General features: G+C 42.7%; 1 protein-coding gene across 1 annotated transcript in view; it reads left to right on the top strand.

The window, feature by feature from the left end:
* The window catches only part of LOC126336489 (uncharacterized), a 41,707-nt gene extending 20,905 nt beyond the window's left edge, over positions 1-20,802 (top strand). Inside the window, exon 3 of the mRNA XM_050000233.1 lies at positions 20,271-20,802. Coding sequence (XP_049856190.1) covers positions 20,271-20,553 — 283 coding nt within the window. The 3' untranslated portion in view covers positions 20,554-20,802. The remainder of the gene's footprint in view (positions 1-20,270) is intronic.
* The last annotated feature ends 290 nt before the right edge of the window (positions 20,803-21,092 follow it).

Here is a 21,092-nt window from a genome sequence, read left to right as displayed (position 1 = left end):
TAATCCTGCCTGTCCTAAGAGGCAACTAAAAGGAGTCTCAAACGTTTCGGCCTTATGTGATGGTCCCCTCTTGGGTTTGACCTCCATCTTCCTAAATTATTCCGAAGAGCGAGACAATTGGGGGAGGGCGCCTTACATGGTGCACTGTATCCGTCTTGCATTGAGACCTTTAGCCGGCTTTCTCGTCATTGCAATGATGCCCCGCTCGTTTTCCATCTCTTGCGCGAGGATACGTCCTTAGGTGTGATTACCACGCTACACTGTGCAGTGTTGCTTTTAGCTGCGATGACGACCTTGGACATTTTTGCACCTAAGATCCAGCATGGTAGCCAGTCCGTTGTGGAGGAGTCGCCATGTACCCTGTTGGTTGTAGCCCCCTGACAACACAGGGATCGCTCTAGTGATCCCTGCGCCATTTACTCCCCACGTATGCCAAGGAGTAGATGCCTATCCTCCTGGGGTATTGGGACTCCCGGCAACAGCCATCCTGCCAGGTGGCTCTTGCTGAGGCTGGGTGGCGCCTGTGGGGAGGGCCCTTGGTCGGAGTAGGTGGCATCAGGGCCGATGACCCGCAATGAAGCGTGGTACATCGACTCTCGCTGTTGGCCAGCCGCCAGCAGTCTCTAAGCTTTCTCGGGCTCAATGTAATGCTCAGAAGTATAATCCGAAAATGTTCCCCTCCCTGGCCATACCGTGGGAGGAACGTAAGTCTCAGGATGACAGTAGCAGTTATTCGCCCCGATTATTAGTTTGTACGAGAGCTGATGGGGAGTCTTTTCTCTCCACAAAGCCTCAGTTCTTTGTCGACCATTTAGAGGACAAGTTTGGGGAGGAGGGCTTGACCAAAATGCGCTCTGGGTCAGTCCTGATACAGACGGCATCCTCTGCCCAATCACGATGGTTACTTGCTTGTGACAAGTTGGGGGATGTTGCTGTTATGATCACACCCCATAAGAGTTTAAATATGGTCCAGGGAGTTATTTACCATAAGGACCTTCTCTTGCAGTCTGATGACGAGCTGTGCGCCAACTTAGAGCGCCGAGGTGTACATTTCATCCGGCGTATTCACCGGCGTCCGAAGGAAAATCAGATTGCTACCGGTGCGTTCATCTTGGCCTTCGAGGATGATACATTACCGGAAAAGGTCAAGATGATGGTCTACCGAAGTGATGTCAAGCCCTATATCCCTCCCGCGATGCGGTGCTTTAAGTGCTGGAAGTTCGGCCATATGCCTTCCCGCTGCACTTCCAGCCTCACATGTTGAGATTGCGGACGCCCATCACAATCCCAATATTCCATGTGCCCCACCTCCCATCTGTGTCAACTGTGGGGAGCACCATTCACCTTGCTCGCCAGACTGCAGAATCTTCCAGAAAGAGTGCAAAATCGTGGAATATAAGATCCTGGACCGACTGACCTATACTGAGGCCAAAAGGAAATACGACCGATTACATCCTGTGAGAATGACGTCTTCGTACGCCGCTGCTACAACACCTGTGCTAGCCACATCAGTTTCGCGAATTCCGGCCGGATCGACGAGTAGTACAACTCCTCCTGCCCCCTTGCCAGTGGGGGGCTCTACCCACCAGGTTGCTCCTGCGCCACCTACCTCAGGAGCAACACCATCCCACCCATCGGGGACATCTGTCCCTGCTTCTAAGACGGAGAAGTGTCCCACTTCTTCGGCTTCTCACGCTCGCAAGGAGTCCCTTGGGTCCCTCCCTTCCCAGGTTTCCACCAGCGGGAAGGCTGACGAGCAACAGTGGCGTAACTGCCCACAATCAGCTGGTCGTAGGGCTTCGCAATCCTCCTCAGTCCCGGAGACTGAATCGGTGAAGCCCTCCCAGCCAGTGAAACCCAAGGAGCAGCGTGAGAAATCTAAGAAGAAGAGCTCTAAGCCCAAGGAACTCGCGGTGGCACCCACCCCACTGCAACTTTCCAGCTCTGTGTCTGAGGACGAGGTGGAGATTCTGGTGCCCGCTGAGGACCTTGATCTCGCCGTTCCCTCAGACACCATGGATAGTACTAGCACAGATGCTCAATCGGAGGCAGCAGGTGACCCAGCAGCGTAATCTGCTTCCCAGTCCCAACACGCCTTTATCAAACATGAACAATACCATCCTCCAGTGGAACTGCAGCGGTTTCTTCCACCATCTAGCTGAGCTCCGCCAACTTATCAGCCTTCACCCTTTCTTCTGCATTGCTCTTCAGGAAACTTGGTTTCCAGCAATGCGAACCCCTGCCCTCCGTGGCTATCGGGGTTATTATAAGAACTGGGCAGTTTATGAAAGGGTGTCTGGTGGCGTCTGCATCTATGTCCTTAACTCTCTTCACAGCGAGTCTGTCTCTCTACAAACAGCTTTAGAGGCTGTTGCTGTTCTGGTGTGGAGGCCACAGGCTGTTACCATCTGCAGTCCTTACCTTCCACCAGATGGTGATGTCGCGCAGCATGTCCTGGCTGCGCTGATAGCCCAGTTGCCGCCACCTTTCTTGTTACTGGGCGACTTCAATGCCCATAACCCTCTGTGGGGTGGGTCAGTGGCAACAGGTCGAGGTGCCACCGTTGAGCACTTATTGGCGCAGCTCAATCTTTCCATTTTAAATGATGGTGCCTTCACACACTTCAGTGTGACGCATGGCACATACTCCGCCATTGACCTTTCAATCTGCAGTCCGAGCCTCGTACCGTCTGTCTGATGGAGTGTGCATGACGACCCGTGTGGTAGTGACCACTTTCTGTCACTGCCACAGCGTCACTCTTCTGGGCGCCCCATCAGATGGGTTATGAATAAGGCTGACTGGGACTTGTTCTCCTCCATTGCTGCTATTGAACCTCTCTCTAATGACGACATTGATGCTGTCACCACCAGCATCGTTACTGCCGCAGAATCTGCCATTCCCCGTTCTTCTGGGTCCCCTCGGCGGAGGACTGTGCCTTGGTGGTCGCCTGAGATCACTGAAGCAATTAAAGAGTGCCGGCGGGCACTCCAGTGTCACAAGCGACATCCCTCCATAGAACACCTCATCGCCTTCAAACGGCTGCGTGCGCGGACCCGCCGCCTTATCTGCCAATGCAAGCAGGAGTGCTGGGAGCTGTATGTTTCCACCATTAACCTCCATGTCTCCATCGCAGGTCTGGGCCAAGATTCGACGCCTATATGGCTGTCGAACCCCGCTCAGCGTCCCAGCGCTCTCACTGAATGGAGCAGTTTGTACTGACTCTGACGTCACTGCAAACCGCTTGGCAGAGCATTTTACTCTGAGTTCCGCTTCTGTGAATTACCCCTCTGGCCTTCCGCTCCATGAAAGAGCGGATGGAATGTCGGAGCCTTTCGTTTCGCATCCATCATCCAAAATCGTACAATGTTCCATTCAGTGAGTGGGAATTTCGCAGTGCCCTAGCCACTTGCCCTGATAACCGCTCCTGGGCCAGACCGCATCCACTATCAGATGCTGAAACGCCTTTCAGTGGACTGGACTGCCAGCGACGGCTACTCGACCTTAACAACCGTCTCTGGGTCGAGTGTGAGTTTCCGTCGCAATGGCGGGAAAGTATTGTTATCCCCATTCTGAAACCTGGCAAGTGCCCTTTGGAGGTGGACAGCTACCGTCCCATTAGCCTCACCAACGTTCTTTGCAAGTTGCTTGAATGGATGGTGAGCCGGCGCTTGAATTGGATACTGGAGTCTCGAGGCCTTCTGGCTCTGTCTCAGGGTGGGTTCCATAAAGGCCGCTCCGCCACCGACAATCTGGTGAGCCTGTAGTCGGCCATCCGTACTGCCTTTGCCCGCCGTCAGCACCTGGTTGCTGTCTTTTTCGACATGCGGAAGGCGTACGATATGACATGGCGGTATCACATCCTTTCTACGCTTCATGGGTGGGGTCTTCGGGGCCCTCTGCCGATCTTTATCCGAAATTTTCTGTCATATGATACCTTCCGCATGCAAGTCGTGGCCTTTCATAGTTCTTCCCGAGTCCAGGAGAACGGGGTATCACAGGGATCTGTCCTCAGTGTCTGCCTGTTTTTAATTGCAATAAACAGGCTTGCTGCAGCGGTGGGAAATTCTGTCTCCGCTTCCCTGTATGCTGACGACTTCTGCCTTTACTACAGCTCTATTGGCATTGCAGCTGCTGAACGTCAGCTACAGCGCGCTATCCGTAAGGCGCAGTCTTGGGCTGTAGCTCATGCGTTCCAGTTTTCGGCAGCCAAGACCTGCATTATGCATTTCTGCTGGCGACGCACTGTTCACCCGGAGCCGCGGTTTTATCTTGATGGCGAACTTCTTGCTGTGATGGAGTCACATAGGTTTTTGGGTGTGGTTTTTAATGCCCAGTTAACTTGGCTGCCTCATATTCGGCAGCTTAAACATATATGTTGGTGGCATCTAATTGCTCTGCGATGCTTGAGCCACACCTGCTGGGGCGCCGACTAATCTACCCTGTTACGGCTCTACCAGGCATTAATCCAGTCCCGTCTGGATTATGGGAGCCTGGCTTATGGCTCAGCATCCCCATCTGCGTTGCGGGTGCTGGACCCAATCCTCCACAGCGGGATACGCCTTGCCATTGGTGCTTTCTGGACCAGCCCTGTGGACAGCATACTTGTGGAGGCAGGTGTCCCTCCACTGTGGTTACGACGCCAACAATTACTGGCTGCTTATGCTGCCCATGTTTATAGCTTGCCCGGGCATCCAAATTACCGTCTCCTGTTCGCGCAGTCAGTCGTCCATCTCCCAGAACGTTGGCCCCGGTTGGGTTGTCCGATCGCTGTCCATGTCAAAGAACTTCTCTCCGGGCTAGGAGTTTTCCCTGTTCCACCTCCTATCCGGGCCCCTCTGCATACACCCCCGTGGTGTGTGCCTCGCCCTTGCCTTCGGCTTGAATTGGCACAGGGCCCGAAGGACTCAGTCCCTCCGGAGGCCTTCGCTGCCGCTTTTATTCCATCTTAGCCACGTATCAGGGCTCTGGCGTGTTTTACACTGACGGTTTGATGGTTGCTGGTCATGTCAGTTATGCGCTAACTCTAGGGGACCATTCCGAACAATTTTCATTGCCGGCTGGCTGCAGTGTTTACACTGCTGAGCTGGTCGCCATCTTTCGAGCCCTAGAGTATATCCGCTCCTGCTCAGGTGAGTCCTTCGTTATCTGTAGCGATTCCCTGAGCGGTTTACGAGCTCTCGACCAGTGTTTCCCTCGTTCCCGTCTGGTGATCACTATCCAGGTGTCCCTGCATACTCTTGCCCATTGCGGCCGATCTGTGGTCTTTGTTTGGACCCCAGGCCATGTTGGGATACCCGGCAATGAAAATGTTGACCGCCTGGCGCAAGAGGCCATCAGTAAACCATCTCTGGAAATTGGCCTTCCGGAGACTGAGTTGCGGGCAGTCTTATGCCGCGAAGTTCTCTCGCTTTGGGACACTGAATGGTGCAATCTGCCTACGCCAAACAAACTCCGTCCTATCAAGGCGATGATGGGTGTGTGGCAGTCATCCATGCGAGCCACTCACAGAGATTCAGTTGTTCTTTGTCAGCTCCGCATTGGCCACACCTGGCTGACACACAATTATTTACTGTGTTGGGAGGACCCTCCTCTATGTTGTTGCGGGGCGCCTTTGACAGTGGCCCACATTTTGTTGGCCTGTCCCCTTTTAGCTGTGGTCAGGCAGACATTTGCACTGCCTGATACGCTCCCTGCCCTTTTAACTGATAACTCTGCCATGGCATGCTTAGTTTTACATTTTATTCGGGCAGGGGCTTTTTATCATTTAATTTGAGTGTTTGTTATGTTTTTTGTGTTGATTCGGGCCTTTGGCCTACGATTTTAAACTGTGTTTTTAATGTGTCTCTCGGTTGTTGGCTTTTCCCTTTCTCTTCTCTAAGGTCGGCCAACCATTGCCACACTCCTTGTGATTTTAATTTGTTTTGTCTGTTCTTTGTCTGAGTTTTTCTTGTCCTGTGTCGTCTGTTGTCTCTATTGTACGTTTTTTTTTAATTTTTTTACTCTATGTGGGTGTTTTTAAGTTTTGGTGTTTCACTTCTTTAATGGAAAAAAGACGTTTCAGAAATAGTACCCATGTTGTAAGAATAGAATTTGTTCTGTGAAACTATTCAATAAAACAGTTAATCCTTCCATACTCATTATGTTACTTGTGGAGAGTGTTTTAAAAAGAATGACCTAATTTCAAAACTCCATATTCACTGATGGAAAAACATATTACAAACATGGGATGAACTGCAAAATACTCACAAAATCTTTTAATTTAGCTACCGTATTACAAATGCTCAATGTGTCAGTATGGTCGTTGTTATTCTGTTGTTCACTTCTTCTATGTCATGATGTAAAGAGGAGATATATCCACTTTCCTTCACATACCCCCACAAGAAAAAATCATGTGGGGGCCATGTCTGGTGATCTTGGGTGCCAAGAATGCAGGGCAGTGTCTTGGGGTCCCATGTGCTCTATCCATGGTTGAGGCAGTGTGTCAGTGAGAAACTGATGTTTGTTGCTGTGCCAGTGTGGTGGAGCTCTATTCTGTTGGAAAAGGAAGTCATCGGTGTGCTCCTGAAGTTGTGCAGCATTTGACTCCGCTGAAACGTTTGCTGAATTCTTTCCATCAAGTAATCAGAAGTGCGAGGTTGACCTGAACTCTTACCTTTGTGCAGCCAAATTGTTGGGCGCAGGCGGATCAGTGTCAAAACGCCAATGAAAAGCTGGACCAGAGTCACTACTCACTCTTCGTAAACTTCAGCACACACACCACCTTCAGTTTGGCGGAGGCCGTGTTCCTTGTGATTGACTGAAAGCATAGAAGACATGATCACTGACATCCAGTGATGATTTTCTCAAACAATATACATTTCGGTGAAGGTTTCTCGGGTCTCCAGCTGGGTGGTAGCATCGATATCTCGCGACGTTTTGGGAAGTGTCATACTACCCATCTTCACCAGCTGGCTGGAGACCCGAGAAACCTTCATCAATAGTTTACGCTGGGAAAGCCTACAGTCAAATATACATTTCCTTGCTGTCATGTCCCATGTTTTGTAGTTATTACTGTCGAAAATAGAAAATAGGTCATTCTTTTTGAAACATCCTGTTTTTTCACTATCAAGATCACTGTAAACATGATAAACAATGCAGCACTTGTTGACCATCAAGTACTGCATAAATACGTATACTGCCACAAACGCTGGGACAGTACATCATGTCTGACATAATCAACACTTCTGAAGAGTCTTCATTTCGTGTTTTGATAGGTTTCAAAACTTCATATTATCAAAATGAAAACACACTCAAGAAAATTATAAAATTATGAAACAGTATTGCTAGCAAGGTACTTACCTTCAGAATGCAAGAAATAACAGTATTGCCAATAGGCACATATAAAAATACATAACACTATCCTAGCTTTCAGGACTAATAGTTCCTTCCATGGAAGGAGAGAGGGATACGATGCAGAAGGTTAAAAGGAGGGTCCTGGAATGAGAGATGGCTTCCCATGTTGTTTAAAACTAGTGATATGTCACAAAATTTGCATAACTATGAAAATTTTCATGTATTTCAGAGAGTTTTTCTGTCTCTCTTGTAAATTTCATGTTTTGCAACTTACTACTTGTTCACTTTCTAAAGAGCCATGACGCGGTGATGGATAAGAGTTGCTGTCTCGATAAAAGTCTTTTGACAATGTAATGGAATGATATTCATTTGTTTCCAGCCACTACCAGCCTTAGTTTCCCAGTATGTGTGCCATCCTGATAATGTTGTATATGTATTGTTTCCATGTTAACTTCGCTGTAACTGGTTGTGCTTGTGAAGTGATTTGTATTTATCTTGAGTGATGAATCATGCTGCTTCATTGAGAGTGACAGCTTCAGTTCCTTCCATTCCCATTCACATGTAAGGACAGCTGTGGTTTGTAGCCAAGGTCACAGACTTATGGTAAATGTTGCAAAATGCTGCAACATTGAAAAACAGAAGGATAAACTTCTACACCGATGTGATCAATCTAGAAAGCCAGTTGCTGCCTACAATGGAGAAAGTGTGGTCAGCCTACAAATAGTCCTGAAGTTTAGTAATACTCATCCTGGCAAACGTATGCTGTAATTCCTGCATACTTTGTAGGAGAGGGTAGCTTTCTTGAGCATATTAAATGTAAAAGATTTGCAATTTAAATACATATGTGATTTCTATGACCTTAAACTCCTTGTGTTGTGTGTGCTGTAGTTTGAGTACAAACACATGCTGACCACAATGTCATCTGCTAATTATGTTGGACAAGGTTGGCAGTGCCACAACAGCTGTTGGTACCGACCAAGGATTGTTGTTGTTGTGGTCTTCAGTCCTGAGACTGGTTTGATGCAGCTCTCCATGCTACTCTATCCTGTGCAAGCTTCTTCAACTCCCAGTACCTACTGCAGCCTATATCCTTCTGAATCTGCTTCATGTATTCATCTCTTGGTCTCCCTCTACGATTTTTACCCTCCATGCTGCCCTCCAGTACTAAATTGGTGATCCCTTGATGCCTCAGAACATGTCCTACCAACCGATCCCTTCTTCTAGTCAAGTTGTGCCACAAACTCCTCTTCTCCCCAATTCTGTTCAGTACCTCCTCATTAGTTATGTGATCTACCCATCTAATGTTCAGCATTCTTCTGTAGCACCACATTTCGAAAGCTTCTGTTCTCTTCTTGTCTAAACTATTTATCTTCCATGTTTCACTTCCATACATGGCTACACTCCACACAAATACTTTCAGAAGCGCTTTCCTTGCCATTGCCAGTCTACATTTTATTTTCTGTCTACTTCGACCATCATCAGTTATTTTGCTCCCCAAATAGCAAAACTCCTTTGCTACTTTAAGTGTCTCATTTCCTAATCTAATTCCCTCAGTATCACCCGACTTAATTCGACTACATTCCATTATCCTCGTTTTGCTTTTGTTAATGTTCATCTTATATCCTCCTTTCAAGACACTGTCCATTCCGTTCAACTGCTCTCCCAAGTCCTTTGCTGTCTCTGACAGAATTACAATGTCATTGCTGAACCTCAAAGTTTTTATTTCTTTTCCATGGATTTTAATACCTACTTCGAATTTTTCTTTTGTTTCCTTTACTGCTTGCTCAATATACAGATTGAATAGCATCGGGGAGAGGCTACAACCCTGTCTCACTCCCTTCCCAACCACTGCTTCCCTTTCATGCCCCTTGACTCTTTCAACTGCCATTTGCTTTCTGTACAAATTGTAAATAGCCTTTCGCTCCCTGTATTTTACCTCTGCCACCTTCAGAATTTGAAAGAGGGTATTCCAGTCAACATTGTCAAAAGCTTTCTCTAAGTCTACAAATGCTAGAAACATAGGTTTGCCTTTCCTTAATCTTTCTTCTAAGATAAGTCGTAGGGTCAGTATTGCCTCACGTGTTCCCACATTTCTATGGAATCCAAACTGATCTTCCCCGAGGTCAGCATCTACCAGTTTTTCCATTCGTCTGTAAAGAATTCACTTTATTATTTTGCAGCTGAGACTTATTAAACTAATAGTTCGGTAATTTTCACATCTGTCAACACCTGTTATCTTTGGGATTGGAATTATTATATTCTTCTTGAAGTTGAGGGTATTTCGCCTGTCTCCTACACCTTGCTCACCAGATGGTAGAGTTTTGTCAGGACTGGCTCTCCCAAGGTTGTCAGTAGTTCTAATGGAATGTTGTCTACTCCCGGGGCCTTGTTTCAACTTAGGTCTTTCAGTGCTCTGTCAAACTCCTCATGTAGTATCATATCTCCCATTTCATCTTCATCTACCTCCTCTTCCATTTCCATAATATTGCCTAAAGAACATCGCCCCTGTATAAACCCTCTATATACTTCTTCCACATTTCTGCTTTTCCTTCTTTGCTTAGAACTGGGTTTCCATCTGCGCTCTTGCTATTCATGCAAATGGCTCTCTCTTCTCCTAAGGTCTCTTTAATTTTCCTGTAAGCAGTATCTATCTTACCCCTCATGAGATAAGCCTCTACATCCTCACATTTGTCCTCTAGCCATCCCTGCTTAGCCATTTTGCACTTCCTGTCGATCTCATTTTTGAGACTTTTGTATTCCTTTTTGCCTGCTTCACTTACTGCATTTTTGTATTTTCTCCTTTCATCAATTAAATTCAGTATCTCTTCTGTTACCCAAGGATTTCTACTAGCCCTCGTCTTTTTACCTACTTGATCCTCTGCTGCCTTCACTATTTCATTCCTCAAAGCTACCCATTCTTCTTCTACTGTATTTCTTTCCCCCGTTCCTGTCAATTGCTCCCTTATGCTCTCCCTGAAATTCTGTACAACCTCTGGTTTAGTCAGTTTATCCAGGTCCCGTCTCCTTAACTTCCCACCTTTTTGCAGTTTCTTCAGTTTTAATCTACAGTTCATAACCAATAGATTGTGGTCAGAGTCCTCATCTGCACCTGGAAATGTCTTAAAATTTAAAACCTGGTTCCTAAATATCTGTCTTACCATTATATAATCTATCTGAAACCTTCTGGTATCTCCAGGATTCTTCCATGTATACAACCTTCTTTCATGTTTCTTGAACCAAGTGTTGCTATGATTAAGTTATGCTCTGTGCAAAATTATACCAGGCGGTTTCCTCTTTCGTTTCTCTCCCCCAATCCATATTCACCTACTACGTTTCCTTCTCTCCCTTTTCCTACTACCGAATTCCAGTCACCCATGACTATTCAATTTTCGTCTCCCTTCACTAACTGAATAATTTCTTTTATCTCATCATACATTTTATCAATTTCTTCATCATCTGCAGAGCTAGTTGGCATATAAACCTGTACTACTGTAGTAGGCGTGGGCTTCGTGTCAATCTTGGCCACAATAATGCATTCACTATGCTGTTCGTAGTAGCTTACTTGTACTCCTATTTTTTTTTTATTCGTTATTAAACCTACTCCTGCATTACCCCTATTTGATTTTGTATTTATAACCCTGTATTCGCCTGACCAAAAGTGTTGTTCCTCCTGCCACCGAACTTCACTAATTCCCACTATATCCAACTTTAACCTATCCATTACCCTTTTCAAATTTTCTAACTTACCTGCCTGATTAAGGGATTTGACGTTCCATGCTCCGATCCGTAGAATGCCAGTTTTCTTTCTCCTGATAACGACGTCCTCTTGAGTAGTCCCCACCCGGAGATCCGAATGGGGGACTATTTTACCCAAGAGGACGCCATCATCATTTAACCACACAGTAAAACTGCATGCCCTCGGGAAAAATTACGGCTGTAGTTTCCCCTTGCTTTCAGCCGTTCACAGTACCAAAACAGCAAGGCCGTTTTGGTTAGTGTTACAGGGCCAGATCAGTCAATCAACCAGACTGTTGCCCCTGCAACTATTGAAAAGGCTGCTGCCCCTCTTCAGGAACCACACGTTTGTCTGGCCTCTGAACAGATACCCCTCTCTTGTGGTTGCACCTACGGCACGGCTATCTGTATCGTTGAGGCACGCAAGACTCCGCACCAACGGCAAGGTCCGTGGTTCATGGGGGCGGGGGGGATATTTGACTTATATATTGTATCAGTGTCTCCCATCAGTTGCCATGCTGTGGCTCGTTAGAATGTGAACAGGCAGTATGTGTGATTGTTACTTCAGTGACAATATGTTTCTTGTGCATTAATGAACTTCAGTAATATAATCATTATGATAATGATTATGCATTCAAATTTGGATATTTTTTTGGTAGAAAATGAATGAAGAACAATCCAAAAATGCTTGTTAGTATCTTCATTTCTTTTGAGAACATAAAAACACAGATAGTGCTTGCTTACCTCTGTGTGTAGGTTGCTTGTTCAACTGAAAACGAAGTGTGTGTGTGTGTGTGTGTGTGTGTGTGTGAATGCATGTATTTTGTTTTCTTTACACCCTTTATTAATGTATTTATTTTTTATTTTCTTGAATTTATCACTGCATCACAATCATGTTTACGCTGTACTATTCTAGACAATAATAGTAAGTGTGGTAATAATCTTTTATCATAGCTTTATTTTTGCATTAAATATCTGCCATGCTATACATACAATTGTTGCGTATAGTTATACCTGGATCGCTGAAACATGTCACTTCAAGGTTACTCCCCAAGCGCCGTGGAGTTGGTAATATAACTAACAAACAAGTGAGGAACGCAAGGGCACCAAGTCTTCTGAACCAGTAACACCACTGAACAAAAGCTGGTTCTGGCATCGACGCTACCACGTTGCCATCTTCCTTGTAAACATTGTATGTTAGTGTGCGAACGCCTGTTGTTGTGTTATGTTACTGTCACTGTCTCGACTACCGTTTTTGTTTTTTAAACAATGTCACCAAAACAATGTTGTTTGGGTGCTTTTATTTCTCTGTTTCCTATAGTATCAAATGCTTAGTCTCCGTCGTCATTCCCTCCATTGTTAGAAAAACGTACTTTGTTGCACTTAACGTTGATTGTAACTTACATTTATGAAACATATTTCCAAGTTGTGGACGTGTGCGGTAGCAGCTATTGCAACCTCGCAATCGCAGTATAGCCAACCACACACGAGCTGTCAAGTGGCACGTTTCACCGGCCCAGGTATAGTTACTTGTTGTTGTTGTTGTTGTTGTTTTCAGTTCAAAATCTCATTTGATGCACCTCTTCACCTCTTTATGCTAGTCTGTCCTGTGCAGATCCCTTCATCATTGCATAGGTGTGCAGTCTACATCCATTTGAATCTACTTACTGTATTCAAGCCTTAGTTTGCCTCTGCTATTCTTACACCCCCACTCTTCCGTTACCAAACTGCAAACTGACAATTCTTTGATGTGTCAGTATGTATCCTGTCAGCTGACCCATTCCTTTAGTAAAGTCGTACCAGAAAGTTTTCTTTTTCCCAATTCAGTTCAGTACCTCCTTTTTAGTTATTCAATCTACTCATCTAAATTTCAACTTTCTTTTGTAGCACCGCATTTCAAAACCTTCTGTTCTCTTCTTGTCTGACAGCTTATCATCCGCATTTCATTTCCATAGAATGCTACAGTCCATACAAATACCTTCAGAAAAGACGTCCTAGCACTTCTGTTTATTTTTGACTTTAACAAATTTCTCATTTTCAAAAATGCTTTTCTTGTTACTGCCAGTCTGCATTTGATGCCCTCTACTTCAGCCATTGCCACTTATTTTGCTGTCCAAATAACAAAACTCATCTGCTGCTTTTAGCATCTACTTTTATAATCTGATTATCTCAGCATCACCTGATTTGACTACATTTGTTTTAGTTTTCTTGATGTGTATCTTATAATCCTTTTACAAGACCCCATGCATTCCATTCCATTGCAAGCCTCTTGTCATGTCTGACAGAATTGTGTTATTGACATACCTCAAGATTTTTGTTTGTTCTCCTCAACTTCAATTCCATTACCAAATTTCTCCAATCACCATTGTGAAACGTTTTCTCTTCGTCTGCAAATGCTGTAAGTGTAGGTTTGCCTATCTAGAAACATTTTCTCTTTGTCTACAAATGCTATAAATTTAGGTATGCCTTTCTTCAGTTTATCTTCTATGATAAGCCATGCCCTCACTATGGCCTTATGTGTTCCTGCGTTTCTCCAGAAACCAAATTAATCTTCATCGAGGTTGTCTCCTACCAGTTTCTCCATTCATCTGTGAATAGTGTCACTGTTTTGCGAGCATTAATTATTAAATAGATGACTTAGTAATATTTAATATTCACGACTGCCTTCTTTGGAATAAGAATTATTACAGTCTTCTTAAAATCTAAGTTTATTTTCCTGTCTGATACATTATCATATCTCCCATCTTATCTTCATCTGCTTCCTCTTCTCCTTGCATAATACTGTCCTCAAGTTTATTTTGCCTGTATTGGCCCTCTAAAATATTCCTTCCATCTTTCAGTCATCCCTTTGCTTACTATGGGTTTTCCATCTAAGCTGTTAATATTCATACATATGCTCCCATCCCCTCCAAAGGTCTGCTTTAATTTTGTTATATGCTTCATCTGTCCTTCTCATTTCCACGTACACTTCTCAATTAATAAATTATTCTGGACTATTATGGCTTGGATGGTTGGATTTCACATCAAAACCCAACATTTCACCCCCATCTGCAGAGGACATTTTAAGGGGGGACTGTAACTTCTCTGAGTGCCCAATTCACTCTCTGGCTCGATACTGTCATTTATTATCCATCTTTAAAATGTTCTCGACAGATGGGGACAAAATGTTGGGATTAATGTGCAATTCATTTGACTACAGTGTAATAGCCCAGAATATTTTATTAATTGTAACATTTCTGGCCATCAAAATTTACATTTCACAGTCTTGAATTTCTCATGTAGCCATTTGTGGTTTTCCAGTTTTCGATTCCTGTCAGTCTCACCTTGTTAAACATTTATACTATTATTTGCCTGCTTCATTTTCTGAATTCATCAGTTGGGTTCAGTCATTTCATGTGGATTTCCACTGGACCTTGCCTTTTTGCCTATTTGATCCTCTGCTGCCTTCGCTCTTTACCTCTCAAGGCTACTTGTTCTTTATCCATTGTGTTCCTCACTGTTGTTTCATCATTGTTTAATACTTCATTTAACACTGTCATACATGATCAGATAAAAATAGACAGACTTTAGTACTTGTTGCGAACATTGTTAGGGTTGCGTTAAATGTAGGGACCAGGTATTAAATGAACAGTATTCTCTGCCTTTCCCCAATAACATTGTGCACTTTTGACATATATATCTAGTTTCGCTGAAGAAGAATGTGGTGAATGTTTATCAATACTGCCCATTATCTTCTGTATGTGACTTTTGAGTGATTATTATAAAATTATAAAATTTTCGGCAAATGTGCCAGACACAATCAGAATTTTTCAATGATTTGGTCTTGAAACAACTATGCATGAAACCCCAAATCTGACTGCACACAAGACCATAACTGGTTATACAGAAAAGAAATTATGTATTACGTTACCATCAAAGTGAGAGATGTTCAATAAGTAATGCAACACATTTTTTCCATGGTCAATTTCGACTGGAAAAAAAAAGAAAAGGAATTTGTTGTGAGAGATGTGGAATTTTCCTGCTTCATCCCCATAATGCATAAAGCTCTGACAGATACTATATATAGCCTTCAAAATGGTGTCTTTAACGGAGGTGCATTCCAAGCAGAGTGCTGTCATGGAGTTTCTTGTGATGGAAAATTAGAACATTGCAGGTACTTACAGGTGCTTGGAGAAGTCTACAGAGACCTGGCAGTGAACAAAAGCCTGGTGAGGTGTGTGTCACCATAGCAACAAGGTCATACAAGCCTGTCCAGTCTCCCACATGTCGGCTAGCTGCACACATCTGTGACCCCTGTAATGTTGGAACATGCAGAAACACTCATTCAAATAGATCAGTGGATCACAATTGAACACCTGGCTGCACAACTGGTTGTCTCTGTTGGCACTGCTGACACACTAATCCACAATTTTGTACACGAAGGTGTGTGCCCACTGTTTTCCTTGCTGCCTGACAGAAAATCATAAAGAGCAGAATTGCTTGCATGGTGCAGACAGACTGTGGCAATTTTTGTTGAACATTGTCACAGGCAATGAAACATGAGTTTAGCACTTTGAACCAGTAACAAAACAAAATCCATGAAGTGGTATCAAGCCACCTCTCCTCCAAAGAAAAATTTCAAAGCCAGACACTCAGCCGGTAATGTCATAAAAATGGTCTTTTGTGACTCGGAAGGGGTTTTTGTTTGATGTTCTCCCTCATAGTGTAACAGTCATATCTGAAATGTATTGTGCTACCTTCAGGAAACTTAAGAAATCAATCCAGCATGTTTGTCACCACAAAAATGCAAATGAACTTCTCCTTCTCCATGACAGCACAAGGTCTCAAGCAAGTTTGCGCACCCACGAGTAGCTCACAAAACTTCATTGGACTGTTCCTCCCCATCCACCGTACAGCCTGGAGTTCACACCTTCTGATTTACATCTGTTTGGCCCAATGAAGGAAGCACTCCCCATGAAACAGTCTGTGGATGATGGGGAGGTTATTGATGCAACAAGATGCTGGCTCTGACATTGACCTGTAGAGTGTTGCCATGCAAACCTACAGACCCTCCTAACAGAATGGTGTAAGCTGTCACATTGAACAGAGATTATGTTGAAAAATAGGGTTTTGTAGCCAAAAGTGTGAGGAAATATATGGTGTATTAGAGTCCTGAATAAAACCAACCTGCTTTCATAAAAAAAAGTGTTGCTTTACTTACTGAACATTGCCCATATTTGTGCCAACTGTCAGGAAACCAATACATTTTAAACTTGCTGACTATAATAAAATACAGGACAATAGAAAATCAAATTACAGAGGTAGGGACTGCAAAACAGTTTGGCATCTAAAAACAAATAAGTAAAGGGTCTTTACAAAGAGTTCTGACTTCATACTTAGCAATAAAAGAGAGAACAATGAAACCAAATACAGCATTTGTGGCTCCAGAGAATGCATAATACACTGTTTAAAACCATCTCAAGAATGCAGACAGCCAAAAACCAAACACAAAATCTGGAATGTCTACATATTCCATGTGAGGGTAATAAAAGTGGGAAATCAAGGAAGACAGTTTAATTTTTTTCTCTTTTGTGTAACCCATACACCCAAGATCAAGATTGTATCAACAGTAAGGAAGACCTCTGAAAACTGTTCCATGGAACTGATAGCCTAGTTAGACAAAATAAAGCAAGGAGGGAATTGGTAATGAGCAGTATTAAAGAGGATGGCCACATGCTTGCCACCAGAATTTAAGATGACACAGACAAAATAGGAGGAAAATTGCTGTAAAAAGCAGTGTGAACCAAGAAGGTTGAAGAGATCACAAATGGTTAGTGACAGTATCAGGTATGCACATAAACATATACCTGTAGTTGACCACCAGACTCACCAACAGGTGTAACAAAACTTTTACCAAAACATGTTGACGAGGACACAAGTTCCCCAATTATACTGTTATCATTGGAGGAGACTAATCATCCAACAATAATTACTAAGTGCTTTCTCTGAAAACTATATAGAACAGATAGCTGGGAAACCCACTTGTGATGAAAGTATAATGGATGTAATGACAACAAATAGACGTGACCTCTTTTAGAACATCCACATTGCAACCGCTATCAGTGACCATCAGGCAGTTGTAGCAACAACAATTACCAAAGTACAAAGGGCAACTAAAACAAGTAGAAGGATCTATATGAGAAGCAAACCATATAAACAGGTCGTAGTGCCATATCTCAATAAGGAAGTCGAAACTCATAGCTATGGAGAACAACACGTAGAACTGTGGCTCAGTTTCAAAACCATGCATGTGATAGATATGTGCCTAGTTGAAGGATCCTCTGTGGTATAGAGTCACTATTAAGAAGTGTCTAAAGAAACTGAGATTGCTGCATGGTAGTTGCAAAAAAACATAACGCTATAGCTAATGAGCTAATGAAACACTTGTGGCTGTCAAAGGGGCAACACATGAAGCCTTCAGTCATTACTGTAGCAGAAAATTATTGAAAGTTCTCTCACAAAATCCAAAATATCTTGAGCCATATGTAAACACTGTTAGTGACACCTAAGTTGGTGTCCAGTCAATCATGGATTAGACAGGAACTGAAATTTATGATAGAAAATAAGCAGAAATATTTTGTTTGTAAATGAAAAAAGCCTTCTTTGCTGCAGCAAGAGAAGGTTTTTTTTTATTTACAAAACAAATATTTCTGTGCTTGCTGTGGAGGATGGCTACACAAACAAACTCATTAAAAGCAGAAATGCTTAGTTCTGGTTCCAAAAGTTCCTTCATACACTAAAATCTAGGAGTGTCCCCCCCCCCCCCCCCCCCCAGTTCAGCTCTCACACAACGGCAGAGATGAATGGTACAGAGATTAGTGCCAGTGGTGTTGAGAAACAACTGAAATTGCTAAAATCGAACAAAGTTCCATAGCCCAGTGGAATCCCTACCAGCTTCTATACTAACTTGTTGAGTTGAGTTATCGCCTTTCTTAAAAGTAGTATACTCCTGTAAATCACTTGAATATAAAACCATACCCAGAAGTCGGAATAAAATGCAGGTCACCTCTGTCTTCAAAAATAGTAGCGGAAGTGATTGATAAAACTGCTGTTCTAAATCCTTTACATTTACTTGTTGTCAACTTAGAACACAGTGTGAGCTCAAATATAATGAGGTATTGTGAACAGAATTACCTCCTCCATGCCAACTGGTGTGGATTCTGGACCATCAGTTGTGTGAAATCCAACTTGTACTTTTCTCATATGACATCTTGAAAGCCATGGCTCAAGACAGACAGGTAGATCATATCAGATATTAAGTGAAATTTGTGACTTTGTTGAAGACGTCTTGGTAAGAAGGACACAACTTCTGAGCTTGGATGGAGAGTTATCAGCAACTGTATAAGTAACTTCAGAGGTGCCCACAAGGAAATGTTTTTGGCGCCCTTGTTGTTCTTATTGTGTATTAATGATCTTGCAGAAACTATTAAAAGTAACGTCAGACTTTTTGCTGATAATGCAGCGATCTCTGGTGAAGTAATGTCTGAAAAATCTGCACAAATATTCAGTTGCATCTTGACAAGATTTCATAGTGGTGCAAAGATTGGCTGGCAACATATGTTAAATGTTTAGAAGTGTAAAATTCTTCTCTTCATAAAATGACAAAACATAGGATCCTGCAATCAAAAGATCGACAACTCATAACTGGAAACTGTCAACTCGTACAAATGACTGGGCGTATCAATTTGTAGGGATGTGAAATGGAATGATCACAGATTAGGTGATAGTAAAGTAGGCGACAGACTACAGTTCATTCATAGAATACTAAATGCAGTCAATCTACAAAAGAGATTGCTTACAAAACACTCAAGTGATGTATTCTAGAATATTGCTCAATTATGTGGGAGTCAAAGCAAACAGGACTAACAGTAGTTTTGCATGTATACAGAGAAAGGCAGCACAAATGTTCACGGGTTTGTTTGACCCATAGGAGAGCGCCATGGAGATGCTGAAGAAACTGAACTGGCAGACTAGCCCAAAAAAGCCTACTTACAAAGTTTCAAGAATCAGCTGTGTGAGAGATTGAAGTGACAAGATTAGACTAATTACAGTGCTCTCATAAGCGTTTAAGCAATCTTTCTTCCTGCACACATTATGAGAATGGAATCGGAAGAAGCTCTAATAACTGGTACAAGGGTAAGTACCCTTCTGCCATGCTCTTCACAATAGTGTGTGGAGTATGGATGCAGATGTAGTTGAGTCTCACGGTCACATACTTACTCCCCAAGCATGGGGTCCCGAGTTCAATTCCCAGCTGGGTCAGGGATTTGCACCTGCCTCGAGATGACTGGATGTTCATGTTGTCCTCATCATTTTATCATCATTCCTGAAAGTGACAAGATTGGACATAGCAAAGGTTGAGAATTTGTACAGGCACTGATAACTGCGCAGTTGAGTGCCCCACAAACCCATCATCATCAGATATAGTTTAAAGCTTTCTCCATTAAAAGAAGTTTACTGAAATTCAATATGATGTGCAGTTCAGGCAGTTTTCCAAAGTGAGAACATACTAGAATGAGTTCTGTGGAAAACTAATTCGAGTGATAGGGTTGATTAATATTTTCTTTCTACTACCTGGTACTTATAGCCAGGGAAGAGACAGAAAAGTGTTGAGGGATAAAACCAGTTGAGGGACTTGTGAAAGAAAATACAAAGAGAACTTTCTGGCTTATAGAGTGTCCATAATAACTGTAATTAATGTATTTTGCAACACTAATAATGAATCTTTTTATGAAGGGTAAAGAAATTCCCTGAATGATGAATCTTTTCGTGATGGATGAAGAAATTCCCAGAATGTTACAGCATTAAGTAATGCTGGTAGCGAAGAAAAGGCAGACATAGAATGAATTTATATACAATTTTTGGCTGCAACCTGCATTACATAAACCAGTTTCCATCGTACAGTCACAAGAACTTTTATTTTCTGGAATGGCATCAGCTTTTTAAATTTCCAATACAAATTGTATTTTTATATTTTCGTAGGTAAATTTTTAAATATGTTGTTATTAAGTTGAATTATAACAAGGTTTTGGTACAGTGTACATATACAGTTCTATTTATTGCAGTTATAGTAGAAGTAGTAGCATTAGTAGCAGCAGCAGCAGTAGCAGTAGTACATGTAGTAAATTTTTGTCTTACTAATTATAGAACTCTTTACATTTCAGCTTTTCATTTCTCTGGGGTCCTCTACATCACCTGCGGCATTTGTGTTCAAGGGAACGATTACCTTTTACCTGCGCCTACTTTGGTACTTTATTTGCAACACTATATTTTGCACTGCATGTTCAGAGCACACCATTCACTGTGCTTTGTGCTGCGTGTCAGATTGTTGCACTCCTATGGTTTCTCTTCAGTTACATACCTGGTGGTCAGTCTGGTATCATGTTTTTTACAAGGCTGTGCTCTTCTACTGTCTCAAGCACTGTCTCCAAAACACTGCCAGTGTGATGAATATCTTTTGAATGAAGTGGATAACATGTTAAGAGAGTTCTTGTGAAAGTAAATCATTTATACTTAACTGACAGTGCCTGTTACCAAAACAAAGGAATGTATTTATTTAATTGATATTAACAGCATATAATTTTTTAATAAAATCATGATGTGATCTATTTTTTTATGAGTGAGTGAGAAATGTACATATATTGTAATAAGTGAAATCACTGATAAATAAATATATATTTCTTAGAAGTTACTAAATATTTATTTTCTTTTAATCGCAAGTTTACTTGGAATAATTGGGTTTTTTTCCATGAAAGATTTCAAAACGTGTGTAAGAAAAGTGTGTGAGAGAAGAGTTTGTTGAGAATTAATGAGCATTGTACAGCACACAGATTTTAGTAACAGCTACTCCAAAAAAGGTCATCATTCATAATAAGTAATGTTATTTCTTTGGGAGTTAAAAATAAAATACGAGGGTCGGTCAAAAAGTAATGCCTCCCATTTTTTTTCTACTTAAAAAAATTAAGTTAAGTGAAAAATTTGAATTT

This window comes from Schistocerca gregaria, chromosome 2 (genome assembly GCF_023897955.1).
Source record: "Schistocerca gregaria isolate iqSchGreg1 chromosome 2, iqSchGreg1.2, whole genome shotgun sequence".
Taxonomy (NCBI): domain Eukaryota; kingdom Metazoa; phylum Arthropoda; class Insecta; order Orthoptera; family Acrididae; genus Schistocerca; species Schistocerca gregaria.
This window is presented reverse-complemented; position numbering and strand designations above follow the sequence as displayed.